The 17,344-nt window shown below is 43.2% G+C and overlaps 1 protein-coding gene across 1 annotated transcript; it reads right to left on the bottom strand.

Annotated features, from left to right (window-relative positions):
* Window positions 1-320: 320 nt before the first annotated feature.
* Window positions 321-13,086, bottom strand: LOC107394427 (ATPase family AAA domain-containing protein 2). The gene is made up of 28 exons (XM_015973356.3): window positions 12,803-13,086; window positions 12,128-12,192; window positions 11,522-11,550; window positions 11,357-11,429; window positions 10,634-10,700; window positions 9,844-9,913; window positions 9,647-9,766; window positions 7,914-7,968; window positions 7,751-7,810; window positions 7,265-7,373; window positions 7,037-7,152; window positions 6,786-6,960; window positions 6,517-6,605; window positions 5,896-6,055; window positions 5,733-5,823; window positions 5,344-5,658; window positions 5,175-5,274; window positions 4,876-5,062; window positions 4,464-4,649; window positions 4,257-4,392; window positions 4,025-4,191; window positions 3,788-3,947; window positions 3,431-3,553; window positions 3,218-3,289; window positions 2,699-3,136; window positions 1,200-1,315; window positions 774-902; window positions 321-581 (listed from the first exon to the last, which is right to left on the bottom strand). Exons 1-28 carry the CDS (start codon window positions 12,953-12,955, stop codon window positions 549-551), a joined length of 3,594 nt encoding a protein of 1,197 aa, XP_015828842.3. The 5' UTR covers window positions 12,956-13,086; the 3' UTR covers window positions 321-548.
* Window positions 13,087-17,344: the final 4,258 nt, after the last annotated feature.

The following is a 17,344-nucleotide window of genomic DNA, read 5'->3' as shown; positions in this document are numbered from 1 at the left end:
GTAAGAAAGTATTTTGAAGGCAGCTGTGTGAGCCGGAAGCGTCAGTTGGCGTAATGACTTCAACATAACTTTTTTTTCCCCTACATCAGCGTGGGGGCAGAGGGTTCATGTACGCCGTGACGTCAGAAATACAGCGTGCAGCGCCCCAACTGTGAGTTGAGCAAACATGAACAGTAAGAATTATATACCATTATTAAGGCATCGTCTAAAATATTTAATTGACAGGAAACAGAGGACATGGCAACTTTTAAACAAAATAAAGCTTTACTTTTTTTCTGTATTAAAACTTTGAAAATAAGTAGAAATATTTAGATATTAAAGTGTAGCTTTTGTTCAGTTTTACATAAAACACACTTTATTTTCTTAAACCACAGATGACAAAATTAATAAAACAACACTGCACAATGTATTTTTTGCCAATTTTCACATAAATAAACATTAATATAACTGAGAAAACAATATTTACTGAGGTACGTGATCTGCTGCATAACATAAAAACTCAAGCAATCCTTAAACACTCAAACAAACTCAGGATTTCTTGAAAGTGCTCATGAGAAGCTGTCAATTTCTCTCCTCATTTCCTGGAAAACACACAAAAAAGACAGAATTTATACACCAGACAGGAAACTTTGAGCCAAAACAGCTCTGTTAGCCTTTTACATGCAGGGTGCAACGGAATTTCTCACAGATTTTATGAATGGTATAAAATTTAAATGGCAGAATCACTCAACAGTTTTTCCGTGCCACTTAAAAAGGTAATGTTGCTGCCGTACCTTAATGAGCCCCGTCTTGTTGTGGTGGTCTCTGTGCCTGTAGATGCACTGAGCCAGCAGAGCGTAAAGCTTCTCCAGCGACTCCACCTCCGCACCTTCGGTTTTCGCCACAGCTCGGTTCAGCAGGTCCTAAAAAACAGAACCAAGACCAGAAAAACTATTTCTGCAATAAAACTAATGTTTGGCATTTAAAAAGCATAAACTCGTATAGAGTGATGGGGAAAAGGGTGATCTGTGGGATGCTTTTCAGGAATACACACACGTCCAATTACATTTCTCTCAGTTGGTTTTTAATGCAAAACAAAAATGACATACATAAGTAAGGATCAGTGTTTAAAATGGTAGTAATAAAGTAAAATGATCATGTTGATGCAGCTGCTTCTAATCAGAAATAACAATCATCATCATTACAGAACGGTGACTTACATTTAGTTTGTTGTGATCGACGACCACTGGGGGCGTGTCGTCTTCTCTCTGCCCGTTGAGCAGCTGTTTCTGCACGGCGGCCTTGCCCACCCTGGTCTCGTGCTTTCTGTGTCTTTCTAAGGAAGACATGGACATAAAAGGGCTTTTAACATCTAATGAGATGCAGATTGTTCCCGTTTTGAATGGTTTCTGGCTGTAAATTTAAATTTTAACGTGATTTAAATGAAAAAATGAATGTCATACAAGCATGATTAAAGCAGCAATCTGGAGTTTTCACTTTTTCAGGAATTATGTAGGATCCATGAAAGTGATAGTCTTAAGCTTGGTTTATGCTTGACGCATTCACTTTCCGCTTGGTGATGCGGCTCGCGGCTGGAACGCGCTTCACAACTCGCAGCGTTTATGGTTCATGCGACTCGTCTCTGCGGTGAGCCAATATTCTCCCAAACTGTAGGGGGCAGCATGGAGCTCTACGGCATGCATCCAACACTACACCATAGTAGAAGTAAAAATTACTGTTTACAACATGGCATTCCAGCAGTTTTTAACAGCGTTCTCGTCTTTTCCGACAGTGCGAGCTATTTCTCTCCAAGAATTATTAACAACATGTTGATCACGGTGATCTTTGAGAGCTGAATCATACAAATGTCTATATTTACGAACCTCTGCCATACTAGTTCTTGCCGGTCCGCCATGTTTTTCCGCACCCGACCGTCCGCGTGGTTAGAAATTTTCCTAGGTGCGTGTTGCGGAAATTTTGGGCCGTGCGGAGGCGCGGTAGAGGGGAGTGGTTGCTAAGATGACGCAAAGACGCAACTTAATATTAACGCGTCAAGCATAAACCAACCTTTAGCGTGTACAGTGACATGAAGTAGGCAATACGCCAACTTTTGCTTGTTAAGCTTGCCCTCTGTGCCGTACAGCCCCATACAACTTGAACTGAGCACACTCAGCTTTGGCCAATAGCATCAAGAGATATGTCTTAAAACATATTTTAAACAATAACGTGAGAATAATAACTATAAAACAATGTGCTTTAGCTCTTTTAGCTGCTTAGAGGAACGCCGAACTAGAGAGCCTTTGCTTCCAGCCGCAATCATGAAAGCAGGGGGAGGGGCTTAAGGTGTGATGTGTTTTCCCGCCTCCAGATGGCGTCCTCTGACAAGAATTCCAGATTTCTGCTTTAATATGGAGACAAACGACATTATTATTACATTTAAAGTAGACCATTCATACTAAAATAATTCAATGCAGAATAAACCAAAACAACGGCACATCTTCCTGTGATGGGGAAACTGATCTCAGATCAGCTCTGAGCCTTTTGGGCTTGACGCCCAGGATTTTTTTCTTGCTTGTTAAATCTTGCTCAGAAGCGGCAAAGCAGCACTTTCACTTCCTGTTTCACACATCAGCAGGGATCTGAAGCTTCATCCATTTAAAAACAACAGTTAGTAAGGAAAGACCACAGCTCTGGCTCCAAACCCGTTAGTCTCACACACCTAGTTTGTTTCTATAAGTCTGTTTTAACATCCTCTGCGGGGCTGGGGTGGTCCTGGAGGACTGGGCCCGATGCCCGAGGCTCTGTTTGGGATCACTGTGTCCATTCATGAGAACTTTTTGTGTTCTTGTGACAACGTTCAGGTGACGTTTAGCTTTCCGGTGGCTCTGCTCTCCATCACTGCTGTCTGAGATGCTGGACGAGCTCAGATCAGCAGAACTGTTCAGCGCTCGGGTTCCAGCTGCTCGGGTTTCCTCTGCACTGGAGTCACAGCTGGATTTCCTGGACACGGAGAAGGAATCGGAGGCTGTGATGGGTGGCTTTGTTTTCCTGGGTTTCTTGATGACTCCGGTGCTCCACTTGGATTTTCGGGCTTGTTTGTAACGTTTCTTCTTGGGTGAATTACCGTCACAGAAGCTGCCCCTTCCTCTCATCTGCTCTGTGATTAGAAGGTTTATGCACTTAAAAAGATTCAAAAACACACGAATGGATGTTTACAGCAGTTTCATGATCAGCTTACCTCGTGGTTCGGTGCTGCTTCTGGATGACGCCGAGCTGGAGACGCCATTGGTCTCAGTCCCGTACGACAACACTGTTATCAAAACACACACTTCAGACATCACACACTCTTATTTCGAACCAGAAGCAGCACATTTACGCTCGCTCTGCAGAATTCATTTTCTATATTTGATTTAGTTTTAAACAAAATTGGAAACCATTAGATTATTTTTACCGCTTTTCACACGAGACCCTCGGATTTCCTCACAGACTCTTTCTAATTCGTCCTCCTGCTCATCTCCGACCATCGCCCTCATGGCGTCCCTCAGGGCGCGTGCACGGAGACGGATTTGACGATCTGACGCAAACATATTAGAGTTTAGCATACATGCTAACATTAGCATGTTTCTGTTAAATAAAAGGAAAGTTCCAGCCTAATCTTTATTTTTTTTTTTTACATCTAAATCAATCATTTCTGTTCATAATAAACAGCAGGATGAAAAATCAGTTTGATGATTAACCAAATTATTTAAAATTCACCAGTAAAAGTAAAGACTCCTCACGTGAGTGCGCCTGGATTGCCGAGGCTCACCTGCGGGATAGCTGTCCGGGTTGTATTCAAGAGCGTTCTGCCAAATCAGGTCGGCGTCTGACACGAACTCGCTGACGGTGGCGTATTTGTGTTCGTCGATGTTGCTCAGCAGCGTGGAGAGATCCATGGGCTTCTCGATGACAGTGAGGTAGTCTGGGACCTGGAGCAGCAAAAACAGCTTCAACTCGATCCGAAACGTTCGTAAACCCAGATTACAGAAACAAATCATCCTCACACCTCCTCTGTGTCGACAGGTCTGGTGAAGACCTTAAAGCGCTGGTCTAGGATCAGGCGCTGTGTGATGCTACGGAGGAGGAGGCGGAGCTTCCTAGGAGGGAGGAGCTTCGGCTGAGGTGAAAGTGGAGGAGGAGGAGGGAGCGGGAGCATCTCCGTGGCCTGAATCACTGATGGAGGAAGAAATTATTTAAATAATGAGCTTTAGGTGTTATCAGTAAGCAGAGTCACATACGTGTTTCCGTCTTCAAGGGAGGAGGCTCAACGGATTGGTTCAAAAGGAGGTCGTAGAAGAAGTCAGTTCTCTCCTGCCGGGTGGGAGGGGTCATGGGGTACACCTGACCATACTCCTCCCGGAACAAAAACTGAATCTGACAGGGAAAAAAACACAAGATGGTTAGAGTTTCTTCTTGTGGAGTGGCCGTACGAACGCTGGTCTGACCTCTGGGTCCAGCTGCTTATGGCGGGTGTTGCAGGTAGCGAGGAGGAGGATGGGAGAAAACGGGGGGATGCCGCCAAGCAAGCTGAGGAAGGAGGTTCGGAGCGCCGGTCCTGCCGTCTCCCACCACTGCTGGATGTGAGGGATGTAGAGGATGCTGGGAGACGTCCGTTTGGCCTCGGAGAACACCTGAGCAGGTGGGACACGAGTTGGAGCTTTTCTATAAAAACGTCTTATTTATTATTCCTGCTGCAGTTTCATGCTTTTTAATGTTGTTAGTTTTTTTTATCACGTCTAAATTAAAAGATGATTAAATTATCACAGATGTAACCAAACAGATTCAACAGAATGTCATCTTCCAGTTTCGTCTGTGATGATTCCAGCTGCTCAGGTGATTTTAGTCTAAAGGACACACCTGAGCACAGGCTTCCTCTGGGGAGGTGCTGCTGACTCCAAACAGCACAGCAGAGTCCAGACTATGGATGGCTAGATGCTCCAGAGCGTGCAGAACGGCAGGGGCCAGGTGGGAAGTCTGAGCAGACTCAGGACGACCTGCCAGGAGCATCCGGGGACGGTGAGACGTCGGGTGTTTGACCGCACTCCTACAGGAACCAGCGGAGCAGCACGAGGTATGTTAACAGACTCAAGGTCTAGGTCATCAAAGTCACACATCACAATCACTTAGATATAAAGAGGAATGTTGAAGAAACTCACCTGACAAAGTGTAAAAAGGTTTTGTTTTTTCCTCCACCAACGCTGAAGCGGTCCTCTCCTCCACTCATCAGCCCGTCGTCAAGGACACCAGCAGTCAGATCTGATAGGCACAGCGTTTTAAATCACACAATCTGACAGCTGTGGCTTCCTGTTTCCAGCTCGAACTCACCTGGTTCTCTTTTCCTCTTCACCCCCCGCTCGGCATGTGGAAACAGCCTCTGCAGAACCTGGAGGATGCTGTGGAGGGCGGCGCCCAGCAGGGGCTGAACGATGGGGGACAGCGGTCTGGCCGGGCAGGCGGTGGAGCGTTGAGAGGCCGGCTTCATTTTCCTCACAGCTGCCACGAAATCCCATCTGCTGACGGAGATGGAGGAGACGTCCAGCAGGAGTTTCTGGGAGGTGCCAAAGATTTGTGGGTAGCGCCGGCGCAGGGCGCACAGCGCCGCCTCGGTGCAGACCGCCCTGATGTCGGCGCCACAGTAACCTGAGAGAGGGGATTCAGGCTGTTGCGTTAAAAAACAACAGAGTTGTAGCTAAAGCTGATGTGGAATCACGTACCGACACATTTCTCAGCCAGTTCCTCCAGAAAATCCTCAGATGGAGGCGGTTTCCACTGGCGGGTGTGGATTTTCAGGATCTCCTTACGAGACTTAAACATGAAAAATGACAAAGATCTAGAAGGGTGGTAATGAAGACTGTTAAAGCGAGAATGAAATTTCACCTCTCGGTCTGGAAGGCCAAATCGCAGCTCTCTATCAAAGCGCCCTGGACGCCGCAGCGCCGGGTCGATGGAGTCCAGCCGGTTAGTCGCTCCAATCACCACAACCTCACCCCGACAGTCCAGCCCGTCCATCAGGGAGAGAAGGGTGGAGACGATGGAGCTGCAGGATGGACCAAAACAAGTTGGTGATTATTTAAAGAGCAAGTCACCCCTTACAAGAAGCGTACTTCACTCCCACTTCATGTTTGAAAAATGCAACAAATACTGTTGCCTAGCAGACGGAGAGGGTGGAGCCACTACAAATACACACACTCACGGCATTGTGACATCATAATCTACCAGTTTACATCATAGCATACCTCTTAGCCAATGGCGATGTCAGATTTAAATTCAAATGCAGTGAAGAGTTTTTACCTGACAACGGTACAACACTGACAGTTTCAGGCAGAAATTTTAAATTTTAACTAAAATGCACTAAAGTGCAAAACTATTGACTACACGTGTCTGCAGCACGATTAGACACGCATTTATATAGTTTATCAGAAAAAAATAGTTTATTTGGGGGTGACTTGCTCTTTAAAATCACAAAAGAGAAGAGAGGGCAGCTGATTATGACACGACCTGTGGATATGTTCTTGTCTGCTGGATCGAACAGGAGCCAAACCATCAATCTCATCAAAGAAGATGATAGAAGGACGTTTGTCATACGCCTGGTGGAGGGACAAGAGGCACAAGTCAAGGGACAGATGATATCTTAAGAGTTTTACAAGTAATATTTCATCTTTTTCATATGTTTTATCTTCAGAAAACACACCGTAAGCATCAGTTTTAGTCTGATCCACACCTGACCACTAGGGGGCAGCGCGGTGACGTCAGATTTGCACAGTTACCTGTTCAAACATCAGCCGCAGCTGCCGCTCCGACTCCCCCACCCACTTGCTGAGGCAGTCGGCTCCCTTCCTCATGAAGAAAGACACCTTCCTGTTGCCATGACAACACTCGTTGGCCAACGCCCGAGCCACCAGGGTTTTCCCAGTTCCAGGAGGGCCGTAGAACAGACAACCCCTGGAGAAGAGCAGGTGTGATGAGTTCATACGTCAGGTGTAAAAGTCGGCTTGCAGCCTGTGAGCCTCTGGGTCACCTGGGAGGCTGAATCTTAAAACTGTCAAAGAATTCTGGGTAGAGGAGCGGGAAGACGATCATCTCCTTCAGAGCAGAGATGTGACCCGACAGACCTCCAATGCTGTCAAAATCCACCTGAAGCCAGCGAGGAGGCAGAAACGAGTCATAGAAAATGTCTGAAACGTGTTTCAGTATTAAAATAAACACAGAAGATCAGATTTTGATTTTCTTAAACGTTTTAACTGACCGACTGGTCGATGGCCAGAGGATCGGTGTCGGCTAGAGCTGCTCCTGCAGCCATCTTGCTTCTGCGAGCGCTAACGAGCTCCCCGGTGCACACGCTGAGCGGGCGGCAGCTGTAGGCAGAATCAAGCGTGATCGATAGCAACGTAAGAGAAGGAAGACTGTAAATCTGTTTAAATGCTGCAGAATTAAAAGAAAATAAAGGCAAAGATCAACATTTTAGTCATGAATTCACCTACTGCTGAAGATTTAAGTGAGAGTTTTCAAGTCTGAGCTTAAATCAGTGGAAAATGACCCGAATCTGATGGATGGAAACTTTTCTACTTTGTATGTTTGCTGTTGAAATTCTTTGTTTGTTCTTTTACAAAAAAGAAGGTTTCTTCTTTAAGATCCATCCACTTTATTTATCTGGAAATCTAAATTTTGAGTCAGATTTTTTGTCACACCCGTTTTTGTCAAACTCCCGAGTGAAGAAATGACCTTTCCTGACCTTCTGGAGGTGTTTTCATCTTCAGAGTCAGATTCATCCTCATCAGGCTTGGTGGTGGGTCTGGTGGAAGGAATAAAAGGTTAGCGATAGCATCTTAGCCTGATGGGTGAGTTTGTTTCCTACTCAGCTTAAAGTGGAAATGAAACGCTAACACCAGTCTGACCTGAAGGCTCTCTCACGGCTCTTGTTCGGTGCAGAGGTTCTGGTGTGGAAGGTTCCTGATTAAAATTTAAAAATAGATATTTAATTATACACCAAAAAGTTCTCCTTGTAATGAACTTGATCTGCCATGAGGAGAAATCACAAGATCACCGTCAGAGTCTCTGACGGGGCTAGAGCAGGCATGTCCAAAGTGTGGCCCTCTTAGTCATTTTGTACGGCCCCACTGGAGTTTCTACAAAGATGAATTTTTTCTCTCCAATAGGATGTTGATAGTCTGACCAGCCAGCCCCATGGCTCTGGGAACTCTCCTATTCAAATAATCCCACCCCCTGAGAATTCTAACCGAGCCAATCAGCGCTGAGCCGCTTACGTCACACACCGCAACGCTCATAAACAACAAAGATGGCGCCTGAAGCAGAGTTTGCTGCTGCTCATGTCTGCGTCATCCTAGACGCCATTTTTGACAACAGCTAAAAAATTACCATCAAGTGATGCAGTCGGCATTTACGCCTTTTTTTCTGATTGGTTACTTTTGAGCTGGCGAGTCCCGCCCCTCATGTGCCTCTCTGCCCGTGTTGATATATGTCATGGTCTGCGTCTGCCCCCTCCTTTTTGTGCCTCCTGGTGTCCTCCATCCCACTCTAGATTCCCTTTTGTGTCTCATAGCGCCCTCATGTGTCCTTGTCTTCGTCTCAGTCTTGTGCCTTATGTGGTAACCGGTACAATTATTCCTCCCAGGTCCCGTGTCATCTCATTCCTCCCCAGCCCCTCCAGGTCTTCATTTTCTGTGTCCTTGTAGCCCCCAGGCTCTCAGTCCCCTGCTCTGTGTGTGTGTGTGTGTGTGTGTGTGTGTGTGTGTGTGTGTGTGTGTGTGTGTGTGTGTGTGTGTGTGTGTGTGTACTTCCCTCAGTCTCTAGGTTTAAATTTTGTATTTTAGGTTTATCTGCCCTTCTCTGTTCTGTTTCCCCATTTAGATTATTATTGTCACCTGCCTTCCCTCCAGCAGCTCACTCCGCACACCTGCTGCCTGTTTTCCTGATTGCCCCTCCCAGTCTATTTAAGCCCTGTCTTGTCTTTGTCTTGTGTCGGTCCATTAATGTTTGTTGATTCTGTCAGTTTAGTCCCTCTGTGTTTAACCAGAGTTTCTTGATCCCCAGATAAGAATCTGCTTTTTGACCTTTTGGATTTTTGGCTTTTTGGATTTTGACTCCCAGTTTGGATTACCTTGGTTTTTGGCTCACCCACAAAATAAAGACTTTTCACTTAAAATCTTCATCCCTGCCTCCGTCTCATCCTGGGTACTGCATTTTAGGTCCACACCACCGTATCGTGACAGATATAGTTCGCCACTCTCTAGCATGTTTATGTTCAGATATTTACTCATAGGCCTATTTGGGATTTATTTAGAAGAGTAAAAATTTATAATTAATTATACAAAATAATATTTGCATTTTTTAAATGAACAAAATCAGATTCCTGGGCCCCCGTTGAATTCAAACATGACTTTTTTGGCCCTCGTCTTGAAAGGTTTGGACCTCCCTGGACTAACGTGTCTTATTCTGAATCACAAAGGAGACGGCTGAGAATATAAATGTCTCTCTCGACTGAGTCTATTAATGCTCGTAAACCATGAGGAAATGTGGATTAATGTGCACATTTGTCTGAATTTCTGGTGTTTGGAAGGTAAAAGCCATCCTCTACGTAGTATCTGTAGAAGTGTGCTGCTGTACTGACTGCTGTTGGCTGCTGTGTGGCGCGATGAGGCTGGGTTTGGTTTGGTATTAAAGTTCTGGTTCATGCTGCCGGTGCTGTCTTCATCCGCAGCCGTCCCGAGTCCGCTGTCGTCATCATCCTCTGTACCAGAAACACCAGGAAAAGAAATGAGTGATTTAGTTTTTTCATACACATTCCTGCTTTTAGTTTGTACGAACCGCTATCGTCTTCGCTGTCCCTGAGCGTCCTCTCAGGTCCCGGTGGACGTCTCCGCTGGGGTTTAGTCTTCTGAAAATTCACCAGACATAAAAAAAAAAGAATTAAAAGTTCTCTAGGGCTCATCGTTGAGAGAGAGGGATCCATTGAGATGTTTTTATTTTTATTTTTGGGAGAAGTGGGAAACATGAAACGAACAAAGTGGAATTTTTATGGGAAAACTCGGACATTTGCTGTTTTAGCCTCTCGTCACAAGAAAACAAGACATTTCAGGAAGTTATTATTTAAAAAGGCAGATGTATTGTTATCAGAACATCTGATTAACGTAGATGTAGTTAGGTTCAGGCTCAGCCTCCTGCAGGACGGAAGTCAAAGATCAAGATGAGACTTTTGATTTTAGGCATGGCTCTTCCACATCTTTCCACTGTTTGGTTTACTTCATTCAGCCTGAGACAAACTAAAATAGGGCCTTAGTTTCTAGGAAATCTGCCTTATAACTAACATTTCAACCATTTGAAACTTCTAAACGTTTCATAACTCAAACATAAACAAGAGCTGCTCCTCCAGCTTTCAGCTGGCACCAGCTGATAGAGATGTCGCCCCCTTCCCTTCAGCTGCGAGCAGAGGGAGACGGTCGGAGATAGATGGGTGCACCGCCTTCTCCGTCAGCTGATAAGGGAGGGTGCACACCCTGTCTGAGCCGGGGCTTTAAACCCGACTGCAAAAATATAAACATAACATGTAAACGAGGTAAAAAACAGCTGATCCCAGACGCCTGGCGGTGGTACTAACTCTGTTGCTGCTGACGAGCCTCTTCCTCTTCTTCTCGTTGATCTTCTTCTGCATCGACTTTGATAAGCTGCACAGAAAAGTGTTATTAAATGTAAAAAAACATGACGGATGAGTTTATCAACAAGGATTTAAAACGTGTTTTGTTTCATTTATTCTGCAATTTAACAAAAGTTTCGTTCTTTTTCTTTTTTAAGTGAAGAAAACACCCATAAGTGTGTTTAACTTCACTTATAAACTTCATTATTTGTGTTGAAGCTGGATAAATTCAACATCTGTTAATATGTGGTTGTTTTGTTCATTATTAGGTGTGGGTGTTGGCAAGAATCTAGAAATACATCATATATACTGCAATAATAGAGGATATTTGTAATTTTTAAGACTGAACTTAATCAGAAAACTCAAACGAGATGCCTCCGAGACACACGCAGCGTTACGGCGAGATCTTGTTCTGTCGGAATGAAGGCTGCCACCTAGCAGTCGGAGATTGAATTGCACCAAACTAAAGAAATAACGTTAACGTTTACATGTAAATTCTCGCTAAAAAGCGATACACTGTTTTTAAATATCAATTTAGTATCGAAACACAAAATATCGCGATATTTCAGTGTATCGATCATTTTTTACATCCCTGTTTATTTATAAGGACTAGAAATAACAGCATGAAGACAGAATAAAACCTGACTGGACTCATTTGGATCATGTTATGTATTTTAAGTGTCTTACTTGTTGGAAGCCTGATATTTGCTGATCAGCTTGGGTGACCTGGAGCTTTTCCTCGGCCGACTCCTCTTCCCACCTGGGAGGAAAGCAGTCATACATATATATCACGCTTTTTACATTTTTCTTTCATTCTCTCACACTTAGCTTGAGATTTTAATGTTTTCTTACCTGAAGTCTCCTGAATCTTTGCAGATTTCCTGTTGACAGAAAAGACAAACCTCAGTGTGATGACACTGATCAGATCCAGATTCATCCTGGAAGTCATCGATGGGATGTCAGAACCAGAAGCTCATGAGATTCATAAGAAAGTTTCATAAAACACCCCAATAAAACTGAGCTTTCTGAGGATAATGACGTCCTCTTAGCTTCCTTTAACTACGTCCTTATGCTGCTCCTGGTGAAGGTCATGATGCCATGAAGAAGGAAAGAACAGGATCACAAATACAGGAAGCCAGAATAATTTTCCTTAGCAGGAAACATCCATAAAAGGAGAGTCAGGATGCTTCAGGTACGGAACACCTGGTGTGTCCCACCAGCCACCTCCACCAGGGGCTAATGGAGGTGGCTGAGGAGAAGACAGTTTGGTCTGGTCTTCATAATTACCAAATTTCTTTGAAATTTCAATAATGATAAATTTAACATAATATTTATGATAAAAAAGATGAACAGATTATAGAAATATTAGAAAACAGATCCTGTCATCTAAGACATCGAATATCTCAGAGATTGTCTCGGACTTCTATGGTTTACAACAAATTATGAGTCTTTTCTGACCTGATGATGCTCTTTGCTCGTTTTGCACCTTTATCCTTACGTTTGCCTTTCTTGGCGGAAACTCCCTGAAAGAAAATTTCACAGGTTTGTAATTAACAGGAAATAAGTGTCACAGCAGCACATGCACCCATTTTGTGTTATATAATAAATAAACATAAGCTTAAAATGCATAAAATAAGGGAAATCGCATAACATTAATATCTAAAAAGATAAATTGACCAACGGTACCCAAAAATGTTTGATGTTGTAAGTAAACAGGGTGATGAGGGGCTAAAACTCAGAGAGCAAAGGAATTACTAAAAAAGTCAAAAGTATTTTCTTATATCTTGTACCTGAAAAAGGCCGGGGGGGGGGAGGGGGGGGGGGATTTAAGGGTCTAATACTGGAGTAAAAATGTGAAACAGCACATTAATATTATTAATAATGATAGTAAACATAAGTTGTGCTTAAAAACCTAAAGTACACATATACAGATTTACAATATATCATTTTATAAAACATTTATAAAAAATTACATGATAAAATCATATTTGCTAATGAATATTTCTGATCCACATGTTGTCTCATTATTTTCTACTTCATAACCTATATTTGTGTGTTTTTACATCATGTTATTACCTGTTAATAAAGGTAGATTTGGTGTTTATTTGTATCTTTCCACACCAGCATACTTACACCGGAAGTCTTGGTCCGGGACACGGCGCTCTTGTGTCGCTTCTCCGGTCGGACGCGGGTCTTGGAGCCGGTCTTTGACCTGGACCGCTTCTTAAGCGGCTCTTTTTTCCTCCGAACTGCATCCGTTTTGCCTTTCCCGCGGTTCGTAACCATGGTGACCACCGATGTTTTTAGAGGTTTTCACAGGATTTAAAACGGGAAACCAACATGATCACCTCCGGGTTTGCACGGTCGTTCTGCTGAGACGAGCCTCCTCCTGCTCCGTGAGTCTAAAGGAGGCTTTAAAACTCATCTTGATAAACGACCGGACGCAAAAAGTTGCGTCACACCTGCTAAACTCAGATTTTTGCCACTGTGTACGTCACACCGTGCCATAAAAAATTTAAGTTTTTATTTTACACTGACACTCTTAGCACTGAAAATAAAGGTCTTTATGCATTTAAAAATGAAGCAATTGTAAATGAATGGCTTCTGTTCTTGTTTTTTAACTCTGACATTTCCTCAAAGAACTCTTTGTCTTAATTACTTAGGATGAATAAAATAAAAAGAAAAATGTTCTTAAAATATTATAGTGATCTCAAGAGAGTTACAAACATAACTAGAGATATAGAACAAGGATATTTGTGGAATATAATTAAACCACTAGCTTATATATTTTTCGCACTTTAGTTTTCATTTTGGGAGGGGATCGTTGGCTTTAAGGTAAATGACGAAAAAGTGATACTTAGGCAGGTTTAATTTCTTAAAGTTGCTTAAAGTTCTTAAGGATGCAGTATTTATGGAAGTCCCTTCCCACCACTCTGATAAAAAAAAATTGTATCTCATAATTATGAGCTATCTTACTATCGGTGTTTCTCAGAGCCAAGGCACTTTGTCTTGATGTTTTGGCCCCGCCCCGGTCGCCTAGGAGATACGTCATCATGAACGTGTTCCAATGTTCATGTTCTACCAAGGCGTCTGTTCTCTGTTAGCCGTTTAGCTAGCTGAGGAAGGATACACGGGAGGTGTCTTGTAGCCTAGCCTTGGTCAAAAAGTACCCAGAATACACCGCGATATTTTCAAAAGGATGGTGGATCAGAAGCCGGCAGTCACTTCGGGGGCAAATATCAAGTTTAAATATAAGTAAATTAATCTAAAATGTTTTTTTAGATCCAAAGAAGTTATCTGTGGTTAGTTAGTTGCTTAGAAGTTGCTGCTCACTTGGCTAGCGGGTAGTAACTCGCTTATATATTTAATTTAATAAACATATACACAATTTAAAAAGTAAAAGGCTCATTATATATTTATATTGAAACTTCTACTATAAAACATAACGTTATCTCCCGTGTCACATGACGTTACGTGACTGCCGCGGTCATGTGATGCAAGTCTGTTCCACTTAACCATTTTCTTTGACCAATGAAGGACAGTAGCAAGGCGCCCGTCCTCGCAAGACATCGCCTCACAAGGCCAGACGCTTTGACATTGAGAAACACTCTATATCACATGTCAGAGGCCCGCGGGCCAGATGCAGCCTGCGGAGCATTTTTATGTGGCCTGCGAGATAAATATATAAAAATATATTAAAACTGGCCCGCTGGCCGATTTTACCGCAAAGACTTCAACTCCCATGATGCTTTGTGGCGTCAGCGCGGAGCCGACGCGCCCCCTCCTTTGTGTTTTTTCCAGCGCCTGCTGCCGGTGTGCAGTTCCGCTGTCTCGGACAAACTAAACACTCCTCTCACTCAGCGCCGAGTTTACTCAGCTATTTTCTGACGTTGAAGCCCAGAAACGGAGATTCTAGCCGCTCAGTAATGTGTTCACGACTGAAAGAGAAAGTTTTCCAACTAACGTCCAGACAGAGCTGATATAACTCCAGCGAGCAGCGACACGCTCAAGCCAGCACGGCTCTGTGGCTGCTGTCGTTGTGTTTCCTCCCCGACACACAACAACGTGGTCAAGCTGCTCAGACATGTTCATCAGCACAAACCTATGTGAGCACCTGTTGTCATCTAATGTTGTCATTATTATGAAGAAGATGAACAAAACAACAGGAGTCTCCTCCTCAGCTCAGATCAACCCCATGATGCAGGTATCTGGCTGGAACAGGTGAGCATCACAGTAAACCAGTGGAACAAACTGAGCTTTAAATATGTTGGTTTTATGCTCTTTTTCTGCTCCAAAACATGAAAGTTAACATGTGAGATGTTGCATTTTCATTTAAGATAAAATGATATTTTTATTTTGTTGTTGGCCCGTGAGAAAACATTTAAAAGATTTTAAAGATTTTAAAAATGCTGATTATACCACAAGTAATGAATACCACTGATGCCTTTTATTTAAAACTGACTTGCTCGTGTGTAATTTGGTTATTCCACATTTAGTGTTAATGCAGAAATAAGTTTGTTTCCAAATTTAAAGGTTCAAAATTGCATATATGTTGATAAATAAAATGTGCAAATTTGCCGTCACTTTTTCAAAAAATATTAAGTTTGGCCCTCGACTCCGTCCCAGAGTTTCATTTCGGTCCCGTGTCAGGGGCGTGTCCAGGGAGTGGCCTGGGGTAGCACATGCCACCCTTAGATTCTGATTGGCCACCCCAGGTGCCACCACACTAATTTACCTTTAAATAGGCTTTTCATTGTCCACATAAAGCTTGGGGCTAAAGCAAAAAATAAAAGCATAACCATTGGTGCCACCCATGCACAAAGTTGTGCCTCACCTGGGCCACCCCATTTTAAAAGATCTGGACACGCCACTGCCCCGTGTGAGTTTGACACCCCTGCTCTATATTATGAAATACTATCTGTTGTGTCTACCACTAGGGGGCAGTAGATGATAAGAGAAGTAGGAAAGAGAGAGATGAAGGACATGAAAGAATGAACATGGATGCAGGCTCAAATAAAGCTTGAAAAAAGGACTTCTTGTCTACTTGTGCTACTTTCTAATACGACAGCTGACCATAACACTATCGTAATTATGATTCAACTATCTCAAATTTATGAGCTTCCCATAAAAACAAGATTCTACAGCAAAATATTTTTGGAAGCTCCACAAATCATGGCAATATTGACATAAAACCTCATTCCAGAGTTCATGGATGATGATTTAGATAGTTGTAGCAGTCTTTGTGGGAGAGTTTTCCCAAAATGATCCATAGATTTTGGATGATACTCTGCCACGGTCACAACAAACCTTTTTTTTTTTTTTTTTTGCAAATGCATTTGTTCAGACAGGTACTTCTTGGACTCATGTCACGCTTCTATAATAAACTTCTAGAAAGTAACTTCAGAATATCCTGCCTGATGGAAAATCTGAGATGAGATGATGATGGAGGATGATGGTGGTCAAATCAATCGGTCGGGAAAAGGAAAAGAGCAGGCTGGTAAAAAGAACAGTTTTATTTGGATAATGGCCGGTGGGATGACATGACAGTAAGATAACACGAGGATCTGACACAAAGAGGGTTTACATACTTGAGGGTAATCAGGGAAACAAGTGGGTAGCAGGGGTGGACTGGCCTTCTGGCACTGTCCCGGTGGGCCGCTTAGCCAAGTGGGCTGCTTGCCCAGCTTGGACCGACACTACTCCACAGTTGGTGATCTGCAGAACATTAGCTACATGGTAATCTGAAGCTAACAGTTTTTTGAGGCATTTTTAGCAAGAAAAACGTGGTAGATCAATGACGTAGTAGTTGTTTTGCCGCGTTAGCATGTAGCTAATGTCCCGCTGATCTCTGCCCGTGGAGAATGAGCTGATCTGGAAGGCCAGGGATCCCGGTTACAGCGGTCTGCCCTGCTTGTAATTTAACAGTCCCAGTCCATATTAAACCTCACATTCGGCCTAGAGACGAGTCCGCGGGCGGCAGCACCCCCCACCCCCACCGCTCTCCAGGGCCAAATTTTGGTCCTAGTCCACCCCTGGTGGGTAGGGTAATGAGGGGCAGGTGAGTCCAATCAACACTTAACGAGAGGAGATGAGACACGGGGCTGCAGGACGAGATTCTGACAGCGAGTCACCCTCGTCATATTAGAGAAAGCTGCCTTTGGACACGTAAAAAGTCACATGGTGGGTATTTTCTTCAGTACGTGCCTGAGCTGGCTTTCTCTTACCAAATGAATAGATTAATCACCTAATGAATAATTGCTATCCACAAAGTTCTCATTAAAATGTGTGTTAAAAGGTCATAACATGCTAAAGAAATAAAACAGAAATCTTCTGGTAAGTTGGTTTGATTGTTTTTAATAAAAACAGCAATCCTACCATTATCTTTAGGAGTATATCATTCACAAACACCACCAGGCATTATAATCTGGATTACAGATGATGCAAATAGTATCAATTTGTACAATGTAGCGTCTATAACTACATACTAGAATCAACACTGTTTGCAGTTAACAATGAAGCTTCTATTATATATAAATATCTACGATATTATATATCCGATAGAAGTTCATGTGCCAACGAGCTTGGTCTATTTTTAATCCAGAGATTAATGTTTAATTTAAGATAATTAAATTTAATAGCAAAAGTTTATTTATTTAATCAGAAGTTAAAGGAATC

This window comes from Nothobranchius furzeri, chromosome 19 (genome assembly GCF_043380555.1).
Source record: "Nothobranchius furzeri strain GRZ-AD chromosome 19, NfurGRZ-RIMD1, whole genome shotgun sequence".
NCBI lineage: Eukaryota > Metazoa > Chordata > Actinopteri > Cyprinodontiformes > Nothobranchiidae > Nothobranchius > Nothobranchius furzeri.
The sequence above is the reverse complement of the archived record's forward strand: the minus strand, read 5'-3'. Positions and strand labels throughout refer to the sequence as shown.

Coding starts and splice junctions, on each gene's coding strand:
- LOC107394427 (XM_015973356.3), bottom strand. CDS start 12,955: ATGGTTACGAACCGCGGGAAAGGCAAAACGGATGCAGTTCGGAGGAAA. Junction 7,969..9,646: donor CCACACAGCAGCCAACAGCA/GTCAGTACAGCA, acceptor AATTTTAATCAG/GAACCTTCCACACCAGAACC. Junction 1,316..2,698: donor GACTTATAGAAACAAACTAG/GTGTGTGAGACT, acceptor TGTCTTCCTTAG/AAAGACACAGAAAGCACGAG.